The 24,781-nt window shown below is 39.1% G+C and overlaps 1 protein-coding gene across 4 annotated transcripts in view; it reads right to left on the bottom strand.

Moving 5' to 3' along the window:
* The window catches only part of GOLGA5 (golgin A5), a 45,635-nt gene that overhangs the window by 1,565 nt on the left and 19,289 nt on the right, over positions 1-24,781 (bottom strand). For 2 of the 4 annotated variants that reach the window (XM_019010191.4, XM_055361272.2), the window contains exons 7-12: positions 21,967-22,137; positions 18,515-18,643; positions 13,685-13,783; positions 4,969-5,194; positions 2,645-2,750; positions 853-916 (exon numbers count right to left, since the gene is read on the bottom strand). In XM_019010191.4, the coding sequence (XP_018865736.4) occupies positions 853-916; positions 2,645-2,750; positions 4,969-5,194; positions 13,685-13,783; positions 18,515-18,643; positions 21,967-22,137 (795 nt within the window). The remainder of the gene's footprint in view (positions 1-852; positions 917-2,644; positions 2,751-4,968; positions 5,195-13,684; positions 13,784-18,514; positions 18,644-21,966; positions 22,138-24,781) is intronic. The other 2 variants (XM_055361273.2, XM_055361274.2) reach the window with 1 other exon arrangement.

The raw sequence follows: 24,781 nt of genomic DNA, 5'->3' as shown, positions 1-24,781 counted from the left end.
TTTTCAAGAAAACAGCCCATTTTCATTCAACCCAACTACTTTTAGACATACCCACTCCAAATAGTTAGCAGCCTTTTTAGGCACACAGTACATGTGAAATGGCATCCCAAACTACCGTAACCATTTTACTAGAGGTAAGAAATCTGGGAGAAAGTAAATCAATCTTGAGGCTCTTTTAGAAAATAAAGCACAACACATGAAAACAATTAAAGCAACTTTACAACGTCAAGATAAAAAACTGTTTTGTATTCAAATTGTTTTTATCATTAGAAGGGCTTTAAAATGGAGGTAACTATTAGACTGCGTTTAATTTTATTTGTAGGAAAAGCCTTTGAGGAATTTATATTCTAGACATAATGAATTGTCAATTTATACTCTACCAAAAGAAATCTTAATTACTAAAACTGAGTTCTCTCTTTCCAAACTGTCTGCTGGCTGGGTGTGTTGGCGCATTCCTGAAATCCCAGCACTCTGAGAGACCAAGGTGGGAGGATCACTCGAGCCCAGAAGTTTGAGACCATCCTGGGCAACATGGTGAAACCCTGTCTCTACAAAAAATACAAATATTAGCTGGGCATGGTGGTGCACGCCTGTAGTCCCAGCTACTTGGGAGGCAAAGGTGGGAGGATGGCTTGAGCCTGGGAGGTAGAGGCTGCAGTGAGCCAAGACTGCACCACTGCACTCCAGCCTCAGCAAAAGAGCCAGACCCTGTTTCAAAAAAGACAAAAAAAAATTGATTGATTGCTAAAACATCAATAAGATCTGTAGCCAAAACAAACAAACAAACAAAAAAAACAAAAAAACTAGTTAAAAATCAAGTGCATCATTGTTTTTTCAAACAAGTTTACTTACCATATATATAATTACAAAAACTCGCGCTATGGGGTATCTTCGGAGAAAAATTCCCAGGCGAATACTGTGCAGACACAGGTGTGGGGGGGACAGGAGAGAGGAGAAGAGAGTCACAGTCAAAACAAATCTTCCTGTGGTAATATCTAATGATGCTGATAAATTTAACTCATTTAAACTATTTATGTGGCTACCACAGAAGAACAATTTTTATAGCAGACTGTTAAATGATTACTTGAAATAATAATATAAAAATGTCATAGAGGTAAATAAATGCTTTTATCATTATTTGGGGCTTGGCTGTTAAACTTCAGCACAGGTATTTCTCTTAACTCTACAGCCACAACTGTAGGAGGCAAACTTAATCCCTCTCTAATTTTTTTTTTTTTTTTTTTGAGACGGAGTTTCTCTCCTGTCGCCCAGGCTGGAGTGCAATGGCGCGATCTCTGCCCACGGCAACCTCTGCTTCCTGGGTTCAAGCAATTCTCCAGCTTCAGCCTCCCGAGTAGCTGGGATTACAGGTGCGCCACTACCACCACGCCTGGCTAATTTTTTTTGTATTTTTAGTAGAGACGGGGTTTCGCCATGTTGGCCAGGCTAATTTCAAACTCCTGACCTCAGGTGATCCGCCTGCCTCAGCCTCCCAAAGTGCTGGGATTACAGGTGTGAGCCACCGTGCCCGGCCTAAATCTTTTTTAGTGGAATTAAAGAAGTTACGAAAAATTAGGTGGGTGTCAACTATGTGACTGGGGAAAAAAAGAGTCTGGTTGGCATTAACCTGCAAATAGCTAATCTAGAAGCTTTTGTATAGATACATGCTTCTAAAAGGTACAAAGCTATAAACTCATGCATTTGAATAAATAGTGTGGAAGCAATATGCTGTCCAGATCTATTACGCCTCTGCAACATTTTTTTCCCTATCAAGACAGATACATGCAGAAGCAATACCCCTTTCTGCTTCTTTCATTGCCACTAGCACAATGTCTTGCACATAGGTTCTCTAACAACTACATATGTTGAATAAATGAATAGTTGAACTAGATGTGCTTAATTTGGACATAATGGCTATGGCATCCTAGTTCTGAGGCTTCAGTCATCTTGGTATATCATTCTTATTTTTAATACAATAGCTCAATTCTGACACAAAAAGGTACAAAAAGATTATTATGCCACAATTCATTAAAACTTTTCATTATAAACACTACAAAGAAAAAATGTACAGTAGGTGATTTAGACAAGAACCTTACCAATGCTATATGTAAACTATTAAAATATTTTTTTGATAAGGCAGATGTCTGCTAATATAAAAAATTTACATATACATAAACATAAATTGTTATTTATATAAAATATATAATACAATGAGTGCTGTTCAGCTATATATAGTAGCATCTTTTATTCTAATAGCATGATAAAATTCTGGGATAAAACATTCAAATGGATACTTTTACATGAAGTAGAGGCTTTCTCAATAAAATTTAATGAAGTTTTTAAAAATAGAATTTATTATAGAAAAAAGAGATACAGTCAGGGTTAATCATCTTCAATAAAATGTAGGCATTGGCAGACCTCTTGACATAATTTCTGACATGATATTTCAAATATCATGAAAGAAGTCACTTCATGAAAATGTAATATAACTGTAAAATAAATAAAAGTATATATAAGTATAAAATATCTTGAAAGAAGTCACTTTAAATATAGACTCTGCCTGATGGGAGTCACTGTGATTGAAACCCTGAAAAACGTAAAAACAGCTGATGGTCCAACACTCATCCCTACTGGCATTGCTTACCTAAACTGATCAATTGAACTAGCAGCTTTGCGAACTTTTCCATACATTCCTGCCAGATTAGTTTCTGTGTCATTAAAAAGAACAGGAACATTTCGCAGACGAGTGCCTGTTTAAATAAGAAAATAAATTAGTGTACTGACATAAAAATTAAGTAAGACAATTATAATTGGAAATACACTGTATTACATGTGGAAGGAATTTTCAAGGGCAACTTTCTAAGCATCACCCCAAAGTAGATGAAACTATAAAGAAAGGACAGGTAAATTTGATGACATAAATGTTTAAACATCCATATCCACAACAAGAAAAAATTTTTAAATAAGAAAATGATTTTAGCAAAAATTAAGAAATTTACAAATACTAAGCGTTGACAAGAGTCAATATTAATGGGCCCTTTGTTCCTATGCGAGGAGGAGTGAGGCCGGGTGGTCTTTCTATGAAGCAGAGGACTCCCAAATGTGTACTCCAGCCCAGAGGCTTCATCCCCTGCCAGACTCATCCAACTGCCTATTCGCTTCCATCCAGATATCTAACGGGCACCCCAAACCTGCCTAACGCTACAATTCAGAGTTCTTGTCCTCGCTGTCAACCTGCCTCAGCTGCCATTTCCCTGTCTCAGGACATCACAATTCCAATCCTTCCATCTGCTCAGGCCAAAACTCTTGACTCCTTTCTCTCAAACTCTGTATCTCATCTGCCAGCATATTCTGTCAGCTTACCTTTAAAATAAATTCTCAATCCACCTTCACAATCCCACTCAGTTCTAGACTACCATCTCTCACATGGATTAATGCAATGGCTACCCACCCACCTCTGGCCTCCTCTTGCCCTGTCTCCCTGCTTCCACTTTTAGCCCTGTGCAGTCTATTCTTGACACGGCAGTCAGAGGCAGCCTATTAAAGTGCAAGTCAGATCAGTCCCCCCTCTCAAGATCCTTCAATGGCTTCCTACCTCATTCAGAGTAAAAGTCCCCATACAGGCCTCAACGGCCTATTCTAAGCTCTCTGGATTCATCTTACACAAGTGTCTTCTTCACTCAGTCTACTCCAGAGGCCTTGGTCTCCTTGCTGTTCCTGAAACATGCCAGGAACATGCCTGCTTCAAGGCCTTTGTGCCTGCTCTTCTTTCTGCCTGCTCTTCTTTCTGCCTGGAACACTTTTTTTCTATGCCTCCTCATTCACTATCTTACCTCCTTTGGGACTTTAAAGAAGTGACACTTTTCACCGTATGTTCTCACTCATAGGTGGGAATTGAACAATGAGAACACATGGACACAGGAAGGGGAACATCACACTCTGGGGACTGTTGTGGGGTGGGGGGGGGGGAGGAGGGATAGCATTAGGAGATATACCTAATGCTAAATGATGAGTTAATGGGTGCAGCACACCAGCATGGCACATGTATACATATGTAACTAACCTGCACATTGTGCACATGTACCCTAAAACTTAAAGTATAATAATAATAAAATAAAAAAATAAAAAAATAAAAAGTGAAACCTAAAAGAAACTGAAAACCCTTAAAAAATCACAGAAGTTATGGTCAGGAAAATTTTATTAATTTAAGTGAGGCACTTTTTATTTATGCCATTAAGGAGTATGATTTACTTATTTGTAATTTCATTTTTACTTGTAATTAACAATTACAAATAAAATGATAATTATACATTAAAAAAAAAAAGTGACACTTTTCAACAAGGTCTTCCTGATCACCCTTTTTAAATTACAGTGCCATCCCCATACCTGGCACCCAGTATCTCTTAAACAATTTTTTTTATTAAAAGAAATAATTTAAAGCCAAAGAACTGAGAAATTTGCTGAATGACAATTTGTAGACTTTACGAAGTTCCAAGATTAAAAATCTGATCTGTTGATGCTTATACTATCTTACACATTATTTTTTAATTACATATGTTGGGAATCTATAGATTTCTTTAGATATGGTTATGTGAACTATGTATTAGCTTTAATACCCATAACTATTTACTGGAAGATTATTAAAGCAAATCTTGTTTCAAGTGTCCTGAAAGCTCCCCTCTACTGAATTCCTCGCCTTGTCACCATCATCTTGTTAAGTGTCTCAGACATTTCAATATAATTATCAATCCTCAGACTACTTTCCCCAAGTCTAACACTGGTGAGGAATATTAATTAGTCCATTATCCGGTTCACTAACAACAATACTAAACAGTACGTGGCCCAGGTCTCGTATCAGAAAATTGAGTCCTTCACTGGATGGTTTCTTTCAAATAAAAATAGTCCTTCTATAACTTTTCAAAACCATGTTTGAATGAAATGTTCTTTTGAGATTCCTTTTTTGATTACCTTCACCATTGTCAATTCCAGACATATTAATCGAAGACCCATTACTACTACTTCCAGAGGCGGAGTTCATCTGCTGTTCGAGGCGCTCCAGTTGAAAGACCAGGGAGTTCTTTTCTGTGCTGAGACTCTCCAGCATGGTCTGTTTCTGGATGAGAGTCTCTGTTAGCTGATGGAGTCGATTTTCTAACTCAGACTGACTGCTATTGCTTAAAGTTTTATTGGTAAGCTGAAAGAGAAAGTGTTCACAAAATTCTTACATAAAATGAAAGTCATACAATACAGAAATCACACTACTACATTTTCATAGGTAAATTGTGGCATTCATTGATTTCTCAAAACTCTATACTGACTCAATGTCTACAGAAGTGATTTTCAAAAACTGGGGTCATGAAATCAATTTGGTGGGTTAAAATCAGCATTTTAAAAAATGTAATAGTAGAATGGGACATATTCTGATATTTATGTAACACATAGTATATAAAAGTATAATTTTGTGAAACTCCTGTTTCGGTTTGGTACATGTAAGTGCATGTGAGTACTGAGACACGATGTAAACTGTTTTTCTCACTGAGGCGTCATGGTCAAAGTATTTCAAAGCATGGGTTTAGAGACACAATCCACACTTTTCAACAGGGATTCAAAAGCCTCCGTCATTCAACAGTTATGGTGCAGCGCAAAGATCACACTCTGAGGTTTTCATCTCTGCTCTGCAATTTTCAAGCTATTTGACTTCGGGTTAATTGCTATACTTCTCTGAATCTGTTTCCTCATCTGTAAGTGAAGATGACAGCACCCGTTGCACATGGTATTTAGGGATAGTAAATGACAGTTGTCCTAGGAGACTCTGGCTGAAAGTTGATACTTAACGACTTCCTTCGTTCCATCTTCCATCTGGTCTTATCTGTCTCCATCTCCCTCTACTCTCATCCAGCCTCGGCTATGCTGGCCACGTTTCCTCTGTTTGGAAACTCAATCCCCTTCTCTTATCTAGGTTCCACCTGCCTTTCTTTCTTATAAATCCCTTACAGCACTCCCCACAAATTAAGTACACCACAACAAATAACTACCAGATGGAATTATATTGAATATGAACTAAGGTTTACTACTTAAAAAAGAATGCTCCATTTTAAAATTGCACTGTGATCCCCTAATCAACATACTTCATACTCTTTGTTGAAGTCCTCTCTAATCACTCTAGCCCAGGTTAATCTTAGCTTTCTTGGTAAATGTCTTGGTATTCATCAGTCACTCCGATAACGCTGTTTTATGGGAGTCAATTTTGCCTCCTCAATGAAACTGTAAGTCAGCTTCATGAGGGCAAGAATCATTGTCTACATCATCAATACAGTTTTGAAAAAAGTTTGATCTAGGTTTAAAACCCCAGCTCTGACATTTCCTAGCTACAGTATCTTGGGAAAGCTATTAAATCTGAGCCTGTTTCCTTGTTCATAGGATATGATGCTCACTTAAATTAACATATAAACCACCTAATATGGTACCTGTCATATGGTAGGCACTTAAAAAATTAGCTTCCTTTCTTATGAATCCTTTACAGCACTCCCCACAAATTAGGCACACCACAACAAATAACTACCAGATGGAATTTTATTGAGTATAAACTAAGGTTTACTATTTTTAAAAGAATTCTCAATTTTAAGATTGTACTATGATCCCCTAATCAACATACTTCAAGATTTTTTAATCAAGGTAAAATCTATATAGTGAAATACCCAGGTATTAAGCAAAAAACGAACTGTGACAAATGTTTGACGGTATAGCCAACATCAAGATCAAAACAAACAATGTTTCCATCACCCTAGACAATCACTATTGTGATTTCTATTAGCAGAATTTAGTTTTGCCTATTCTTGAATTTCCTGAGTGGAATCACACAGTATGAATCCTTTTGCATATGGCTTTAAAAAAAAAAATTCATCTGAGTTGTGTTAGTTTGCCGAATGGTTTGCAATTTGTTTATCCATTACCTGCTGATGGACATTTGGGTTGTTTCCAATTTGGGCTATTTATGAACAAGCATGTTATAAATATTCATGTACAAGTCTTCTAGTGGTCATATGTCTTCATTTACACTGGGTAAATATCTAAAGTCACAGGTTAGATGTATGTTAGCCTTATCAGAAACAGCCAGTTTTCCAAAGTGGTTGTGTTGCTGTGCACTTCCACCAGCAGTGGGTGAGAGTTCCAGCTGCACCACATCCTCACCAACACATGCTACTGCCAATCTTTTCCATTTCAGCCATTCTAGTGGGTGTGCGGTAGTATACCTTAGTGATGACTCTGAGCACCTATTCACATGCTTATTTAATCATTCATATACAGGCACACCTCAGAGATAATATGGGTTTGGTCCACTGGAATAAAGTGAATATTGCAATAAAGTCAGTCACACAAATTTTTTGGTTCCTCAGTGCATATAAAAGTTATATTTAGGCCAGGTGTGGTGACTCACGTGTGTAACTCCAGCACTTTGGGAGGTCAAGGTAGGAGGATTGCTTGAGCCCAGGAGTTCAAAACCAGCTTGGGTAACATAATAAGACCCCACCTCTACAAAAAATTTACAAATTAGCCGAGTGTGGTGTGCATGCCTGTAGTCCCAGCCACTTGGGGGGCTGAGGTGGGAGGACCACTAGAGCCTGGGAGGTCAAGGCTGCAGTGAGCTGTGATCGCACCACTGCACTCCAGCCCAGGTGACAGAGCAATATCCTGTCTCCCAAAAACAACAACAAAAAGCTGTATTTACAATATACTGTAGTCTATTAACAGTGCAGTAGCATTATGTCTAAAATAACAATGTGCATACTTTAAATCAGGGATGTCTAACCTTTTGGCTTTCCTGGGCCACACTAGAAGAATTATCTTGGGCCACACATAAAATACACTAACACTAATGATAGCTGATAAGCTAAAAAAAAAAAAAAAATACCACAGTCACAAAAAAAATCTCATAATGATTTAAGTTTACAAATTCTGTGTTGGGTTGACTATGGGTTGGACAAGCTTGCTTTTGTTTTTGAGACGGAGTTTTGCTCTGCCGCCCAGACTGGAGTGCAATGGTGTGATCTCACCTCACTGCAACCTCCGCCTCCCAGGTTCAAGCAATTCTCCTGCCTCAGCCTCCTGAATAGCTGGGATCACAGATGCCTGCAACCACGCTCGGCTAATTTTGTATTTTTAGTAGAGATGGGGTTTCACCATGTTGGTCAGGCTGGTCTCGAACTCCTGACCTCAGATGATCCACCTGCCTCGGCCTCCCAAAGTGGTGGGCTTACAGGCGTGAACCACCACGCCCGGCCCAAGCGTGCTTTAAATAAACATGCTAACCATCATTTGAGCCTTCAGGGAGTCCTAATCTTTTTGTTGGTGGAGAGTCTTGCCTTGATGTTGATGGCTGCTGACTGATCAGAATGGTGGCTGCTGAGGGCTGGGGTGGATGTGGCAATTTCTTAAAATAAGATAACAACAAAGTTTGTCACATCGATGGGTTCTTCCCTTCACGAAAGATTTCCCAGTAGCATGTAATGATGTTTGATAGCATTTTACTCACATCAGAACATCTTTCAAAACTGGAGTCAATCCTTTAACACCCTGCCAGTGCTTCATCAACTAAGTTAATGTAGTATTCTAAATTCTTTGTTGTCATTTCAACAATGTTCACAGCATCTTCACCAAAAGTGGATTCCATCTTAAGAAATCACTTTCTTAGCTCATCGGTAAGAAGCAACTCCTCATCTGTTTAAGTTTTATTATGAGATTGCAGCAATTTAGCCACATCTTCAGGCTCCATTTCTAATTCTAGTTCTCTTGCTATTTCTACCACATGTGCAATTACTTCTTTCAATGAAGTCTTGAACTCCTCAAAGCCATCCTTGAGGGTTGGAATCAGCTTCTTCCACACTCCTGTTAATGTTGATATTTTGGCCTCCTCCCATGAATCACAAATGTTCTTAATGGCATCTAGTATAGTGAATCTTTTCCAGAAGGTTCTCAATTGACTGTGCCTCAAGATCCAACTAAGGAATCTATGGCAGCAATAGCCTTATAAAAAGTATGTCTTAAGTGATAAGACTCGCCAGGCACAGTGGCTCACTCCTGTAATCTCAGCACTCTGGAAGGCTGAGAGGGGAGGATTACTTGAGCCTAGGAGTTTGAGACCAGCCTGGGAACATAGTGAGACCTCATTTCTACAAAAAAACAAAAGTAGCCAGGCGTGGTAGCTTGCACTTGTAATCCCAGCCACTCGGGAAGCTGAAGTGGGAGGATCACTTGAGCCCAGGAGGTGGAGGTTGCAGTGAGCCAAAATCACACCACTGCACTCCAGCCTGGGTGACAGAGTGGGACCTTGTCTCAAAAATAAATTAACTGGCCAGGTGCAGTGGCTCATGCCTGTAATCTCAGCACTTTGGGAGGCTGACGCAGGTGGATTGCTTGAGGCCAGGAGTTAGAGACCAACCTGCCCAACATGGCAAAACCCCGTCTCTACCAAAAATACAAAAATTAGCCCAGTGTGTTGGCATGCACCTGTAATCCCAGTTACTTGGGAGACCGAGGCACAAGAATTGCTTGAACCCAAGAGGCAGAGGTTGCAGTGAGCTGAGATCAGGCCACTGCACTCCAGTTTGGGCAACAGAATCAGGCTCTGTCTCAAAAAATAAAAATAAATTAATTTATTAATTTAATTAAATAATGAGACTTGAAAGTCAAAATTTACCTTGGGCTGCCAAATGGATATTGTATTGGCAGGTATGATTTCATAAACAATGGATGAAACAAAAATGTTTTCATAAACAACATTAATCTCCTTGTACAGCTCTATTAAGAGTTCTTGGGTGACCAGGAATGTTGTCAATAAGCAGTAATATTTTAAAAGGAATCTTTTATTCTGAGCAGTAGGTCTCAACAGTGAGCTTAAAATACTCAGTAAACCATGCTGTGAACAGATGTGCTGTCATCTAGGCTTTGTTGTTCCCTTTACAGAGCACAAGCAGCACAGATTTAGCATCATTCTTAAGGGTCTTAGGATTTCCACAATTGTAAATGAGCACTGGCTTTAACTTAAAGTCCCCAGCAGCATTAGCCCCTAACAAGAGAGTCAGCCCGTCCTTTGAAGCTTTGAATCCAGGCAGTGACTTCTCCTCTTCTGGAGAAGGAGCTATGAAAGTCCTAGATAGCATTTTCTTCCAATAGAAGGCTGTTTCATCTACATTGAAAATCTGTTTAGTGCAGCCACTTTCATCAATGATCTTAGCTAGATCTCCCAGATAACTTGCAGCAGTTTCTCCATTAGCACTTGCTGCTTCACTTTGCATTTTTACATTTGGGAGATGGCTTCTTTCCTTACACCTCATAAACCAAACCTCTGCTAGCTTCAAACTTCTCTTCTGCAGCTTCCTCACCTCTCTTAGCCTTCACAGAATTGAAGAGAGTTAGGGCCTTGCTCTGGATTAGGCTTCGGCTTAAAGGAATGTTGTGGCTGGTTTGATCTATCCAGACCACTCAAACTTTCTCCTTGTCAGCAATAAGGCTGTTTGGCTTTCTTATCATTCGTATGTTCACTAGAGTAGCACTTTTAATTTCCTTCAAGAACTTTTCCTTTGCATTTAAAACTTGGCTGACTGGTGCCAATAGGCCTAGTTTTGGGCCCATCTTGCCTTTTGACATGCCTTCTTCACTAAGCTTAATCATTTCTAGCTTTTCACTTAATGTGAGAGACATTTGACTCTTCCTTTCACTTGAACACCTAGAGGCCATTGTAGGTTTATTAATTGGCCTAATTTCAATATTGCTGTGTCTTAAAGACTAGAAAGGCCTGAGGAGAGGGAAAGAGATGTGGGAATGGACAGTTGATGGAGCTGTCAGAACACACACATTTATGGATTAAGTTCACTGTCTTATGTGGATGCAGTTTGTGTGCCCCCAAAACAATTACAATAGTCACATAAAAGGTCACTGATCACAGATCACCACAGATATAATAAAAAAATCAGAAATATTGTGAGAATTACCAAAATGTGACACAGACATGAAGTGAGCATATGCTGTTGGAAAAATGGTGTGGACAGACTTGCTTGATGCAGGGTTGCCACAAACTTTCAATTTGGTAAAAATGCAGTATCTGCAAACTGCAATAAAGAGAAATGCAATAAAACAAGGTGTGCTTTTTTCTTCTTTTTGGAAGGGTCTATTCAAGTCTTTTACCTATTTAAAAGAAATGGCTGTGCACCTTATTATTAAGAGTTCTTATCCTGGTTATAAATCCTTTATCAGATATATATATACAGAGAGAGAGAGTAAATATTATTTCCCAATCTGTGGCTTACCTGTTTTTATTTTTATAATCTCTTTTGATGAGAAGAAAATTTTAATTTTTATGAATAGCAATTTATCATTTTCTTCTACAGTTAGCGCTTTTTGTATCTTCTCTAAGAAATCTGTCAGCCTCAAAATTGCAAAAAGATTCTCCTATACGTTCTCCTAGAAGCTTTATAGCTTAGGCTTAGCGTCATCTCAAAGTAATTTTTGGTAACTTTGCAAGTCTAATTAGGGGATAAAAATAAAGGTTCATTTTTTTTCTCTGTATGTTTTCATCTACTCCCATGCAATAATTTTCTTTTTTTTCTTTTTTTTTTTTTTGAGATAGAGTCTGGCTCTGTCTCCCAGACTGGAGTGCAGTGGCACAATCTTGGCTCACTGCAACCTCTGCCTTCTGGGTTCAAGTGATTCTCCTGTCTCAGCCTCTCAAGTAGCTGGTATTACAGGTCTGCACCACCATGCCCAGCTAATTTTTTTGTATTTTCAGTAGAGACAGGGTTTTGCTATGTTGGCCTGGCTGGTCTTGAACTCCTGGCCTCAAGTGATCTGCCCACCTTGGCCTCCCAAAGTGCTGGGATTACAGGTGTGAAAAATGAAAAAACATTCAAACTGGCAACCTATTTTTTTAACCTACATGCAGAAAGCCCAAAAATAATAAGCATAATTCTTTATTGTTCATTCAGAATAAATCTTAACTCACTCCAATTGTGTGATTTTTTTTTTTCGGCAATGTATTAAGATGCTGATCTCTTTTCAGATTGTACAAGTCAACTTAATTCTACGGGACAAAGGTTTTGCTCTCTTCTAATTTGATGAAAAACCTTTAAGGGAAATCCTCCTATGGTTAATTCTTTCTTTTTAAGAAACAAAGTCTCTCTCTGTTGCCCAACTAGAGTACAGTGGGGTGATCATAGCTCACTGCAGCCTTGAACTCCTAGGCTCATGTGATCCTTATGTCTTAGCCTCCCAAGTAGCTGGGACTTACAGGTACGTGCCACCATGCACCTAATTAAAAATATTTTTTTAGAGATGAGGGTCTCACTATGTTACCCAGGCTGATCTTGAACTCCTGACCTCAAGTGATCTCCCTGCCTCAGCCTCCCAAGTAGTTAGGACTACAGGCCTACAGGCATAAGCCACCCTATGGTTTTTTTTTTTTTTTTTTTTTTTGAGACAGGGTCTCACTCTGTCACTCAAGGTGGAGTGTAGAGGTGCACTGAGAGCTCACTGCAGCCTTGACCTCCCAGGCGCAAGTGATCCTCCCTTATCAGCCTCTGAGTAGCTAGGACTACAGGTGTGTGCCACCACGCCTAATTTTTTGATTTTTTGTAGAGACAAGGTCTCACTATGTTGCTCAGGCTGGTCTCAAACTGCTGAGCTGAAGCGGTCCTCCTGCCTCGGTCTCCCAAAGTGTTGGGATTTCAAGCATGAACTACCTCACCTGGCCTAATTCTTGATTAACAAAAATGGTGCAATACTTCAGATACAGTAGGTACTCAATAAATATTTAGTAAATATAGAAAAAGGATTAAACCAATTGGTGGTTTTTGCTCCTTCTTTTGACTTTCTGCTAGCACATCATGTGACTATTTGTAAGTATTTCACAAAATAGGCAAGGGAAGAAGGGAATCCTCAAATCAGTGAGCTGTTCTCAACTCTTATAAAAATTAAGACAAAATATTTCAAAACATTTAAAATTATGGACTCCTATCAAGTCTGGAAACTTAAAAGACCAAAATTATTTGACTTTTCATAGTTCAAACTAAGCCATTAACTAACTAAAAAATAAAGACTCAATCTTTATGTAAATTATTTAAATGATTATTAAGTCCATTAAATCAATTGTCTAAACCTAAGGAAGGAAAGGACAACTATGATTACAGGGAATGTGAACGTGTGACTCTATCAGCTAATGATAAAGGCTTTGGTAAGTCTGGGTGGTAGGCACATGAGTGTCATTATTTTCTGTATGTTTTACATTTTCACGGTTAAAAAAATATCTTGGTGACTTTATGGAAGACTGATCGATCATTAATAGGAAGATTTATCATTAGATTTTTCTTAGGAAAATGAAATCACAATTATGAACCTGGCAATCAGCACAACCACACTGATGTCAAAAGGTCTGAAATTTCGGGGTAATTCTCATCTACTTCGTGACTTTGGCTACAAGATACTTCTATAAGAAGCAAATCATAGAACAGAGCAAATGTAGACTCAAATGGCATTAGACGAATTTTCTATACCAGGTTGAAAAGAACTTTTGTCACCACTGTTACAAAAGAACTCAGGTGAAAACACAGGGAAAGTTCTTACTGTGTCCTTTTTAAAAAAATGTAGCTTTATCAGTGGCATCTTTTCACAAGTTGTGAATAGTGATTCATACCTGATTCCTGAGTTTTTGAATTTCTTCGTCTCGATCTTTAATTCTGCTTTGCAATGTGTTCTTTGTTCGATAAAGATCTTCTTCTATATAGTGGAACTCCTGCAAAGTGAGGCACAAACAAAACAGAAGCAAAATAAGTGTCCCCTGTTCCATCCTCAGTACCTAAATCAGTGCCTGGCACATGGTAGACAATCAGTATGTGCTGAACATGTAACTCAGTATATAACTGAGTTTATAACAGAGTGTATTATATAATGAGTATATAACTAAGTGAATAACAGATGGGTCTGATGAAAAGCTGGCACTTCAGTATGTATTGTAAACAAAGATCCATAATAAATAATTATTAACAGTGTAAATAATCAGAAACAAAAAAATGTTTATCTTGTAGTAATGAGGAAGAATGGATAATCTCTTCAAGAATCTCAGGTATATAGCATTAATATGACAACAAACTGGAAAAAATATTCATAAAATATATGATAAAGATCAATATAATGTTCATAAAATAGATTAAAAACACAAACCAGGAACATTTAAAAAATAGGCAAAGTACGTGAGACAAAGAAAAACAATAATTTAGTAAGGTGGCAGAATATAAAACAATATATAAAAATCAATAGTTTTATATAAAGCAGTTAGAAGATATGAGAAAAAGGCCCCAAGAAATAATAGTAGCAAAAACAAATTTAACAACAGATGTGTGGAGTACATATAAAGAATACTTTAAAACATTTCTAAAGGGTACAAAAAATACTGGAACATATAAAAAGTCATATCATATTCTTAGGAATACAACATCATAAAGATGTCAGTTCTCCTCTAATTAATTCATAAGTCTGACATGATCTCAACATAAACAAAAGCTGTTTTTTTTTAAAAAAAAAACTATGTAAAGTTATTCTAGTATTCATATGGAAAACTGTAAGAAAGAAAAGCCAGGTTGGGCACGGTAGCTCACAACTGTAATTCTAGCACTTGGGGAGGCTGAAGTGGGTGAATTGCTTGAGTCCAGGAGTTCAAGACCAGCCTGAGCAACAGAGTGAGACCTCAACTCTACAAAATATAAAAAAATTAGCCAGGCTTGGTGGTGCGTGCCTGTAATCCCAGCTAGTCAGGAGGTTGACGTGGGAGAATTACCTGAGCCTGAGGAGGTCGAGGCTGCAGTGAGCTGTGACCGCATCACTGCATTCTGGCCTGGGTGACAGAGTGAAACCCTGGCTCAAAAAAAAAAAAAAAAAGAAAAGAAAAAGAAAAGCCAGAAGCTCTGAAAAGGAGAACGGGTCATAAAGACATTAAAACATATAAAATCTCAGAAATTAAAAGCAATGTGGTACTGATGCATAAACAGACAAAGTGACTAATGGAAGAGAATAAAAGTCCAGAAGCAGATCTAGATACCTTGAGAATTTAGGACATGATAAAGGTGACATCTCAAATCAATAAACTATTTTTAAAAATGATACTAGGAAAAAAGTAGCCATATGGAAGAAAATTAGGTTGGATCTGTAGCTCACCTCACACATCAGAGTAAATTCCTAATAAATTAAAAGATTTATATGCAAGAATCAAACCAAAAAAGTACTAGAAGAAAACTACAGAGGCAAATTTCTTTATAATTTCACAAAGAGGAACACGGTGACTGAAAATCCAGAAGCCTTGGTAGAAAAGAATGATAAAGTTGACTACATAAAAATCAACTTCTGGCCGGGTGCAGTGGCTCACAACTGTAATCCCAGCACTTTGGGAGGCTGAGGCGGGTGGATCACTTGAGGTCAGGAGTTTGAGACCAGCCCTTGGCCAACATGGTAAAACCCTGTCTCTACTAAAAATACAAAAATTAGCCAGGCATAGTGGTGAACGTCTGTAATCCCAGCTACTCGGGAGGCTGAGGCAGGAGAATTGCTTGAACTCAGGAGGCGGAGGTTGCCGTGAGCCGAGATCGCGCCACTGCACTCCAGCCTGGGCAACAGAGCGACACTCCGTCTCAAAAATCAACTTCTGCATCGCAACAAAACAAAATAAAAACCCTATGCAAACTAAAAGACAGATGACAAGCTGGGAAAAATTGTTTGCAATTCATATTATAGACAAAAGGCTAATCTCCCCAAAAAGGCTAATACCTCCAAACTCATTAACAACTGCACTAATGCACTGTTCGTTTGTACAATGGATCACTCAGAGACAGCTCAGAATCTAAGAGTAAAGCACATGCCAATCCAAAAATGTGTCCAAATCACTGAAATAGAACGTAGAACAGAGAAGGAGTAACTGGAGTTACTAAGTACTTTCAAAAGCTTTTCACTTAACAGTGAAGACAGTGAAGAGTACAGCAGCAGTTCGGGAGCTGTCTGAAAAAGTAAAGGTGATATGGCAGCACACTGCTAGAGACTGTTAAACATTTAGCTCAAGTTGTTCATCACACAAATGGAAAAAAATCAAGAGAGGTGAGAAAAGAGATTACGAGAAAGGTAATTAGGGTAGGAGAATCACACTTTACAAGGTTTGTCTGATTTCTTTTAAGCTCTAGGCAAGTATAAAACTTAAGGTTGGTATTACTTAAATTAATAAGAAGCACTAAAGGACTCTTCAATTGCAAGATTAAACACTTTCCATTTGGAACATATGATTACTAAATAAATAGCCCATAGCTACATTAAGCTCCATTTTCTTCTACTTAACTCCCTCATTTTAAAAAGGCACTGGGAAGAGGTACGGTAAAACCATCTGCCATAACAAAATGAAAATTATCTCATTAAGCATCAAGAACATTAAATTGTTGCCTTTTAATATATAATAGTGCCTTGAATAAATTAAAATGCAATTTCTGAAAGGACAGCTAATCTCATAACTAAATTATCTAAAACTGCCTATGACATACCCTGCACGTTGTTACTTGGTGAGTTTTTCACTGAGTACTCAGGAAACAGAGTTGAATTACAACTTTTATAATAAAAAAAATTTCTCTGAGAAAAGAACAAGTTTCAGAAGTAATAAATCCTAATGAAAAACGTCTTTAAAGAATTTAAATACACAAAGATGGAAATGCTAACAGTAAAGCACTGAGAATTATAAGAATAGTTTTCTCTTCTGTAAAATAAAGAGAATAGTAGTGATTTACTTGTGAGTAGGAAATAAGATAATATGTACTAAATGCCTATAACAATGCTGTCACTTAGTAAATTAGTGATGTTATTAACATTAGATATAGAATCTTATTCTGAAAATGTGGCTATGTTTAACTCTGTTAATATTGAAACTATTATATGAGTACATTAAAGTAAAATAATTTGGCTTGGGAACATGCAACTGCTAATTGAACAATGAAATATAATTTTAAACATGATTTGTTAGAAGAGTCTGTATAAGACTTTTTTCTCAAGCAGAAAGAACAGTTAATATGGCACTAATATTGTATCTGTATTTTTATTAAATAATATTTACTGCTGTTCCTAGAAAGCACAAATGCAATAAACTATGAAAACCAACCGATGAATATAATATGTTTTGAAGTTTTCTATACTAGGAGATATAACAAAATACAGACAGGGTAATAGAAAGCATTCTGGGCTCAGAAACAGGAAACCTTGGTTCTATTCCATCTTTAATTAGTTGTACCAGGCAAGTGCCATCACCATTCTGTGCCTCCATTTCTCATCTGTTAAAAAACAAAAATCAAGGAGGATGGTGTAGGGAAAAGAAAGAGAGATCAGACTGTTACTGTGTCTATGTAGAAAAGGAAGACATAAGAAACTCCATTTTGACCTGTACCCTGAACAATAGCTTTGCCCTGAGATGCTGTTAATCTGTAACTTTGCCCCAACCTTGAGCTCACAAAAACATGTGTTGTATGGAATCAAGGTTTAAGGGATCTAGGGCTGTGCAGGATGTTCCTTGTTAACAAAATGTTTACAGGCAGTGTGCTTGGTAAAAGTCATCGCCATTCCCCAGTCTCGATAAACCAGGGGCACAATGCACTGCGGAAAGCTGCAGGGACCTCTGCCCTGGAAAGCCGGGTATTGTCCAAGGTTTCTCCCCATGTGATAGCCTGAGATATGGCCTCGTGGGATGGGAAAGACCTGACCGTCCCCCAGCCCGACACCCGTGAAGGGTCTGTACTGAGGAGGGTTAGTAAAAGAGGAAGGCCTCTTGCAGTTGAGATAAGAGGAAGGCCTCTTTCTCCTGCCTGCCCATGGGAACTGAATGTCTCAGGATAAAACCCGATTGTACATTTGTTCTATTCTGAGATAGGAGAAAAACCGCCCTGTGGCTGGAGGCGAGACATGTTGGCAGCAATGCTGCTCTGTCAGTCTTTACTCCACTGAGATGTCTGGGTGGAGAGAAGCATAAATCTGGCCTATGTGCACATCCAGGCATAGTACCTTCCCTTGAACTTATTTGTGACACAGATTCCTTTGCTCACATGTTTTCTTGCTGACCTTCTCCCCACTATCGCCCTGCTCTCCTACTGCATTCCTCTTGCTAAGATAATGAAAACAGTAATCAATAAATACTGAGGGAACTCAGAGACCGGTGCCGGTGCAGGTCCTCCGTATGCTGAGCGCCGGTCTCCTGGGCCCACTGTTCTTTCTCTGTACTTTGTCTCTGTGTCTTATTTCTTTTCTCAGTCTCTCATCCCACCTGACGAGATATACCCACAGGTGTGAAGGGGCAGGCCACCCCTTCAGATGAGATGGGAAGGCAGGAGGAACTTGTGGGGTAACCCTGAGCCCATACTCTAAAAATTTCAGTAAGCTGCTTTCCTGGGAGGTCTGCTCATATGACCGCTAGAGGACAGAGTCTCAGAAGTCATCAATCGCAAATCCTGACCTGCTTCAGTCGCTCCAGTTCTGTCTCTAGTTCTTGTTTGGATGCTTTCTGCCCAGCTATTTGGTCATGCAGATCCTGTAACTGTTCTCTTGCTGATTCTGCTTCATTAACTTGCTGTGCCTCCATATCCTAAAGAGAAAAAGCTTACATGTAAAAGCAATAATTAACATTCAGTCCAACATTTATTGAGCAATTTTTTTTTTTTTAAGAATCGGAGTCTCACGTCACCCAGGCTGGAGTGCAGTGGCACAATCACAGTTCATGGCAGCCTCAAATTCCTGGGCTCAAGGGGATCCTCCCACATCAGCCTCCCGAGTAGCGGGACTATAGGCACATGCCACCAGGCCTGGCTGAAGTTTTTTTTTTTTTTTTTAAGAAATGGGATATGGCTTTATTGCACAGGCTGGTTGCAAAGTCCTGGCCTCAAACAATCCTCCCACAGCACTGGGATTACAGGTGTTGAGCCACACAACCTGTCTACCATGCAATTACTATGTGCTGGGCTCAGGAGGCACTGAGGAATGAAGGTGAATGAGACATGGTTTCAGCCTATAGGGAGCATATAACCTGACACCTTCATTGTCTACTATGGCTAACAGTTAGCAGAATGAATGGGGCACTACAGCTGCTGCAGCACATAAGCCATGTGGTTTCATGAGTATTGGCAGAGGCTCACTGGGAGACTTATATCTTTACTCAAAAGCTGACAGTTTCAAAAAAAATCAGAAACATAATAGCACAAAGGACTTCACTGCATTAGTCCCCTGAAATTGCAGGTTACAATTAGTTTTGGTGTGCATCTGTTCCCCAGTAATCAACATATGATAAGAATATAACTTGTCTTGCATATCACCAGAAGTTGGCATATAATTTTCTTTTAGCTTTATTGCTTTATTACTATAATTGGTTTTTACATGTTCTCGTGTTTCTTACTCTCATTTCTTTGAACTCACCTTCTGGATTTCCTGTCAAATCTCCTAGTAGCAAAAACATGGCTCTAGGTTTCTATATTTTCCCCAAATGGGTTAAGCATGAGTCCATTCATATGGCACAACAGAAGATTAAAATCAGCAACTTATTTTTGCTTTTTTATCTTTTGGTACATTCTGTTTCATACTCATCACCACAAACCTTGGAACTTCCCATGCTGTTTGAAAGAACTAAGACTAACAAGATGCCCAGATAATCACAGTGCAATCCTCTGAACTCACACAACTTTGTAGATTTAGAGGAAAAAGCAATAATGACAACTATTTTTCCCTACCTTTGAGTTTTCAGGTTAGCAGAAGGTAGATTAATCTTTGTCATCAATTTGACTACATCGGGCAAATTCTTGAGAGGCAGGCAGTATGCACAGTGGTCAAAAACACGTCCTGGAGTTAGACTAGGTTCTAATCCTGGCTCTGCCACTTTACTAGTCTTGCAGCAACTTACTTTCCTTCTCCATGCCTAAATTTCTTCAACTATAAAATGAGAATATCATCATCTCCCTCACAGAGTTATGGTAAGGAATAAATGTAAGGATATATGTTAAGTGCTCTGTGCAGTATCTGGAACATACGTGCTCAGTAAACAATAGCTATTGTAATTATTTACAATTCTTTCATTTTGTTAGACCTAACACTTATTATACATTGCATAAATTTTGAGAAGGGTAAGAAAATGGGTCAATGTCATTAATGATGCTGATATATTAAATAAAACAAATATTTTTCATAATCTCACCAAAAAGACGTGAACAGATATGAGTAAATTTAGCATCTACCCAATTTCTAAGTTTGCAGGACTGAATTCTTTGGAATTCAAATTCACAGATTAAAAACAAAATTCCTACTTTAATGAATAACAATAAACCCAGAAATAATAGCAGCTATTATTTAACTGAGGGTCTATTACATGTCAGAAACAATGCTAGGCTCTTCATATATTATCCTTTATTGTCAAGAGAACCTTTGTTTACCTGCATTCTATAGATGAGAAAATTAAAGCTCCGCAAGATGAAGTGCCTTGTGGAAGCAGCATCTGTTAAGTACCAAAGACAGAATCTATCCAGGTCTGTCTGCTATTCAAGTCTATGCTCTAGACAAGGTATCCTATTCTCACAACTTTCACGCTTTCTTTTGTAGTTCACAAGTCTCACAATGTGCAGAGTTAATGCATGGATGAACATTCTTTACAAGAAGTTTCTTCCTTTTAAGAAAAGGAAGCTCGTTATGCTGCACTTTATCTTCTCTCACCTTCAGAGACTCCTTCCTATGATATTTATGTCAAAGACCCCGAAGTTTAAGCAAAATAAATGGCCCAACTTTACTTTTAAATACAGTAATTATACATAAACTATAAATTATAAGGATAAAACTGTAATTAGAAGATCATCCCTGAGCCCATACTAATATTAGAAAACATCTCAGCTTCAAAGAGGAGCTCAAATCTGATTTGCTTTTAACCACTAGAATGTAAGATCTATAATTATGAAGACCCTGTTCTAACTCCAAACCTAGGCACATGGCAGGCACTTGGTAACTATTTGTTGAATGAATTAATCTGTTTTTTATCACCATAACTTTATGGTCAACTTATGGATTAGAAACCTGGTCGGGCATGGTGGCTCATGTCTCTAATCTCAGCACTTTGGGAGGCCGAGGTGGGCGGATCACTTGAGGTCAGGAGTTCAAGACCAGCCTGGGCAACATGGTGAAACCCCATCTCTACTAAGAATACAAAAATTAGCCAGGTGTGGTGGCGCACGTCTGTAATCCCAGCTACTCAAGAGGCTGAGGCAGGAGAATCCCTGGAACCTGGGAGGTGGAGCGGAGGTTGCAGTGAGCCGAGATCACGCCACTGCACTCCAGCCTGGGCAACAGAGCAAGACTCCATCTCAAAAAAAAGAAAGAAAGAAAGAAAAGAAAGGAAGGAAAGGAAGGAGAGAAAGGAGAGAAAGGAAAGAAAGGAAAGAAAGAAAGAAAGAAAGAAAGAAAGAAAGAAAGAAAGAAACCTACCACTTTAGCCCAGCACAGGCTGCAATAGCCCTGCAATCCCAGCACTCTGGGAGGCTGAGGAGGGACGATCACTTGAGGCCAGGAGTTTGGGACCAGCTTGGACAACACAGGGATACCCTGTCTCTACAAAATACAAAAATTAGCTGGGCGTGATGGCATGTGCCTGTAGTTCCACCTACTTGGGAGCCTGAGGCGGGAAGACTGCTTGAGCCCAGGAGTTCGAGGCTGCAGTGAGCTATGATCACACCACTCCAGGCTGGGAGACAGAGCAAGATCCTGACTCCGAAAGAAGAGAAGAGGAAGAGGAGAAGGAAGAGAAGAGAAGCGAAGAGAAGCGAGAAACCTATCGCTTTAGTAATGCTGTTTCCCCAGAATACAGAATCCATCACCTCTCAAACTGTTAACACCTGAGGGTAAATGGTGTCTACTAAGCTGAACCACCATGAATCTTACCTGTAATTCGGATCTGAGCTGATGTATCTGACCCATCAGCTTCTGTATTTCCTCCCTCTGCATCTCTTTCTCATGCCGAAGTTCTTCCAGCTCCATGCTATTGGCAGTGCTGCTATCTAGGCCTTCAAAACCAGAGCCTTCTTTCAAGCTGTTAATCAATTTTTCCTTAGACTATTATAAAAGAAGAAATATGTTTAAGCAAAGCAGAGATTAGTTTGTATATTGAATATCATCTACTATACAGAAAATAACCCACTAAAAAAAATTCCATTATCTCCATCAAAGAAAGTCCACAGATTTTCTTAAATCCCTAAGGATAAAAAACACAACAGAGCCTTGCTGTATAACGTCCTTGGACTTTAGCCCCACAATCATGGTAAAGTTGAAAACTTGTTATGAATAAGATTTTTTTTTTTCCAGCTGGGTGCGGTGGCTCACGCCTGTAATCCCAGCACTTTGGGAGGCTGAGGCGGGCGGATCACGAGGTCAGGAGATCGAGACCATCCTGGCTAATATGGTGAAACCCCGTCTCTACTAAAAATACAAAAAAAATTAGCCAGGCATGGTGGCAGGTGCCTGTAGTCCCAGCTACTAGGGAGGCTGAGGCAGGAGAATGGTGTGAACCCGGGAGGCGGAGCTTGCAGTGAGCTGAGATCGTGCCACTGCACTCCAGCCTGGGTGACAAAGCCAGACTCCATCTAAAAAAAAAAAAAAAAAAAAATTAAAAAAAATTTGTGTTTATTTATTTGAGATACAGTCTTGCTATGTTGCCCAGGCCGGTCTTGAACTCCTGGCCTCCAGGAATTCTCCTGCCTCAGCCTCCCAAAGTGCTGGGATTGCAGGAGTGAGCCATCACACCTGGCCAAACAAGACTTTTCTCACATTTTCTTCTCATAGTTTTTATTTTCCAACACATTCTACCCAACAAGTAAATGGTGCTAAGTGTTCTGTGCAATAAAGATAATGTCTCTCTCTATAGATAGTACCCTCTGCCTTACAAACTAAAAGAGAAGTTACAAGTATCCAGCAGAAGGCAATCAACACAAGTAGAGAAAAGGATATGGTCAGATTACTTGCAGAGTTCTGAGAGGAAAAACCACTTCTGGGTAAGAGGAGACTTTAAGAGAGCATAAATGTTGGCCTTGAAATATGGGTAGACTTTTCTAAAGTGCAGAGAAAAACAGAGAGCAAAGCATAAAAATGCAAAAGCACAGAAAGTCTGTAAGAAAATAATGTGAGATGCAGCTCAGATAGTATTTTAGGACCAATTTGGAGGGGCTCCTGATCTCAGGCTAAAATGTTTTAATATTATGTGGCAGGCTAAAACAAATTACCAAAAAGTAGAGAGAGAAGTGACATGACTAGAGATGCATTTTAGGAGGCTAACCTGGCAGTGCTATGAAGAAGGTGCTCACAAATGATGGTCCGTGGGCCTGTTTTTGTACAGCCTGCAAGCTAAATTTCTTTTTTACATTTTAAAAGGATCATAAATAATAAAAACAAAGAATATGTGATGGAGACTACAGGTAGCCAGCATAGCCTACAATATTTACTATTTGACCCTCTCAATGTTTTCTGACCCCTGAGATAAAAGATGAGTTTGAAGAAGAGATTTGACATGCAAAGACCAGTTTATAAAGTCCTAATTCTAGACTAGGAACAACAAGGACCAGCAGCTTTCACGTTAAATTAAAATATTTTAAAGTCATTCTCCTCCATCAAAAATAATTTTTCCTTTTCTGGGTGGTAGGATTATGGGTTATTTACATTTCCTTCTTCAAACTTCTTTTGTATTCTTCAAATTTTCTATAATAAACATGATCATTTATAACATTTTAAGATTTTTTTAAATAAAAAACCAGAAACCTCCCAACCTCATTCCTCCATCTAGCTACTGTCCTCGTGTCCATGGTCAAGCACCCTGCCTCCGTGTCTTCAGCTCCCAGCGCACCCCGGAACTCTCTGTTGAGAGGTCCCCAGGGACCTCCTAGTTGCCAAGTCCAGGAATTTAGCTCGGGACTTGTCACATCAGAGCCGCCTGCTGTGGTTGGTGATCATGCACCACTTGAAACTCTCCCTCTGCTTGGCTTCATTGGATGGCATCAGTCTCCTCCTGGTTCTCTCCAATCTCTGACCACTCACCTTCTCAGTATTTTTCTTTTGCAGGCTATCCTTTTGCCCAATTTGTAAATGCTGATGTTTAAGACTGTGTTTTTAGACCTCAGCCTTTCTCCCTGTTAGGTTACACATCACTCTTGGCTAATCTTACCTACTCTCCCAACTTACTTCCAATTACCTTTCTAACATTGTCACCTCAATGTTGCATCAATTTTGCATACTTACCGTAATTCGTCATACTCTCCTTTAACCCTAACCTGTTCTCTTTCCTGTTTCCCCTTTTATTAACACAAGGAAACATCATTCATACACTTAAACCAAAAACCTGCAGTCATCCTAGATTCCATTTGCCTTTTTCCCCCATCCTTCCAGTTAAATACCCACATGTCATATATTCTATCTCCCACATATCTCTTAGCTGTCCCCTGCCTGCCATCCTCACTGCCACAAACTTTGATCAGGTCCTCATTATTTCTTATGATCACCTCTTCACCATCTACATGCCATTGATGCCACCCCTTATCACTTCCACGTTTTCAACAATGTACCGAGTACCAGGCACTGTGCTGGGGATACAACGATGAACAAGACAGAGGCCCAAATCCCCCTAACCTTTTCATCAGGCTGCCACAGTTCTCACACTCAAACCTGACCATGGCTTCTGCCTGCCGTTGAACTTTATGAGTCTTTTGCCTCC

This window comes from Gorilla gorilla, chromosome 15 (assembly GCF_029281585.2).
Source record: "Gorilla gorilla gorilla isolate KB3781 chromosome 15, NHGRI_mGorGor1-v2.1_pri, whole genome shotgun sequence".
Classification (NCBI taxonomy): domain Eukaryota; kingdom Metazoa; phylum Chordata; class Mammalia; order Primates; family Hominidae; genus Gorilla; species Gorilla gorilla.
This window is presented reverse-complemented; position numbering and strand designations above follow the sequence as displayed.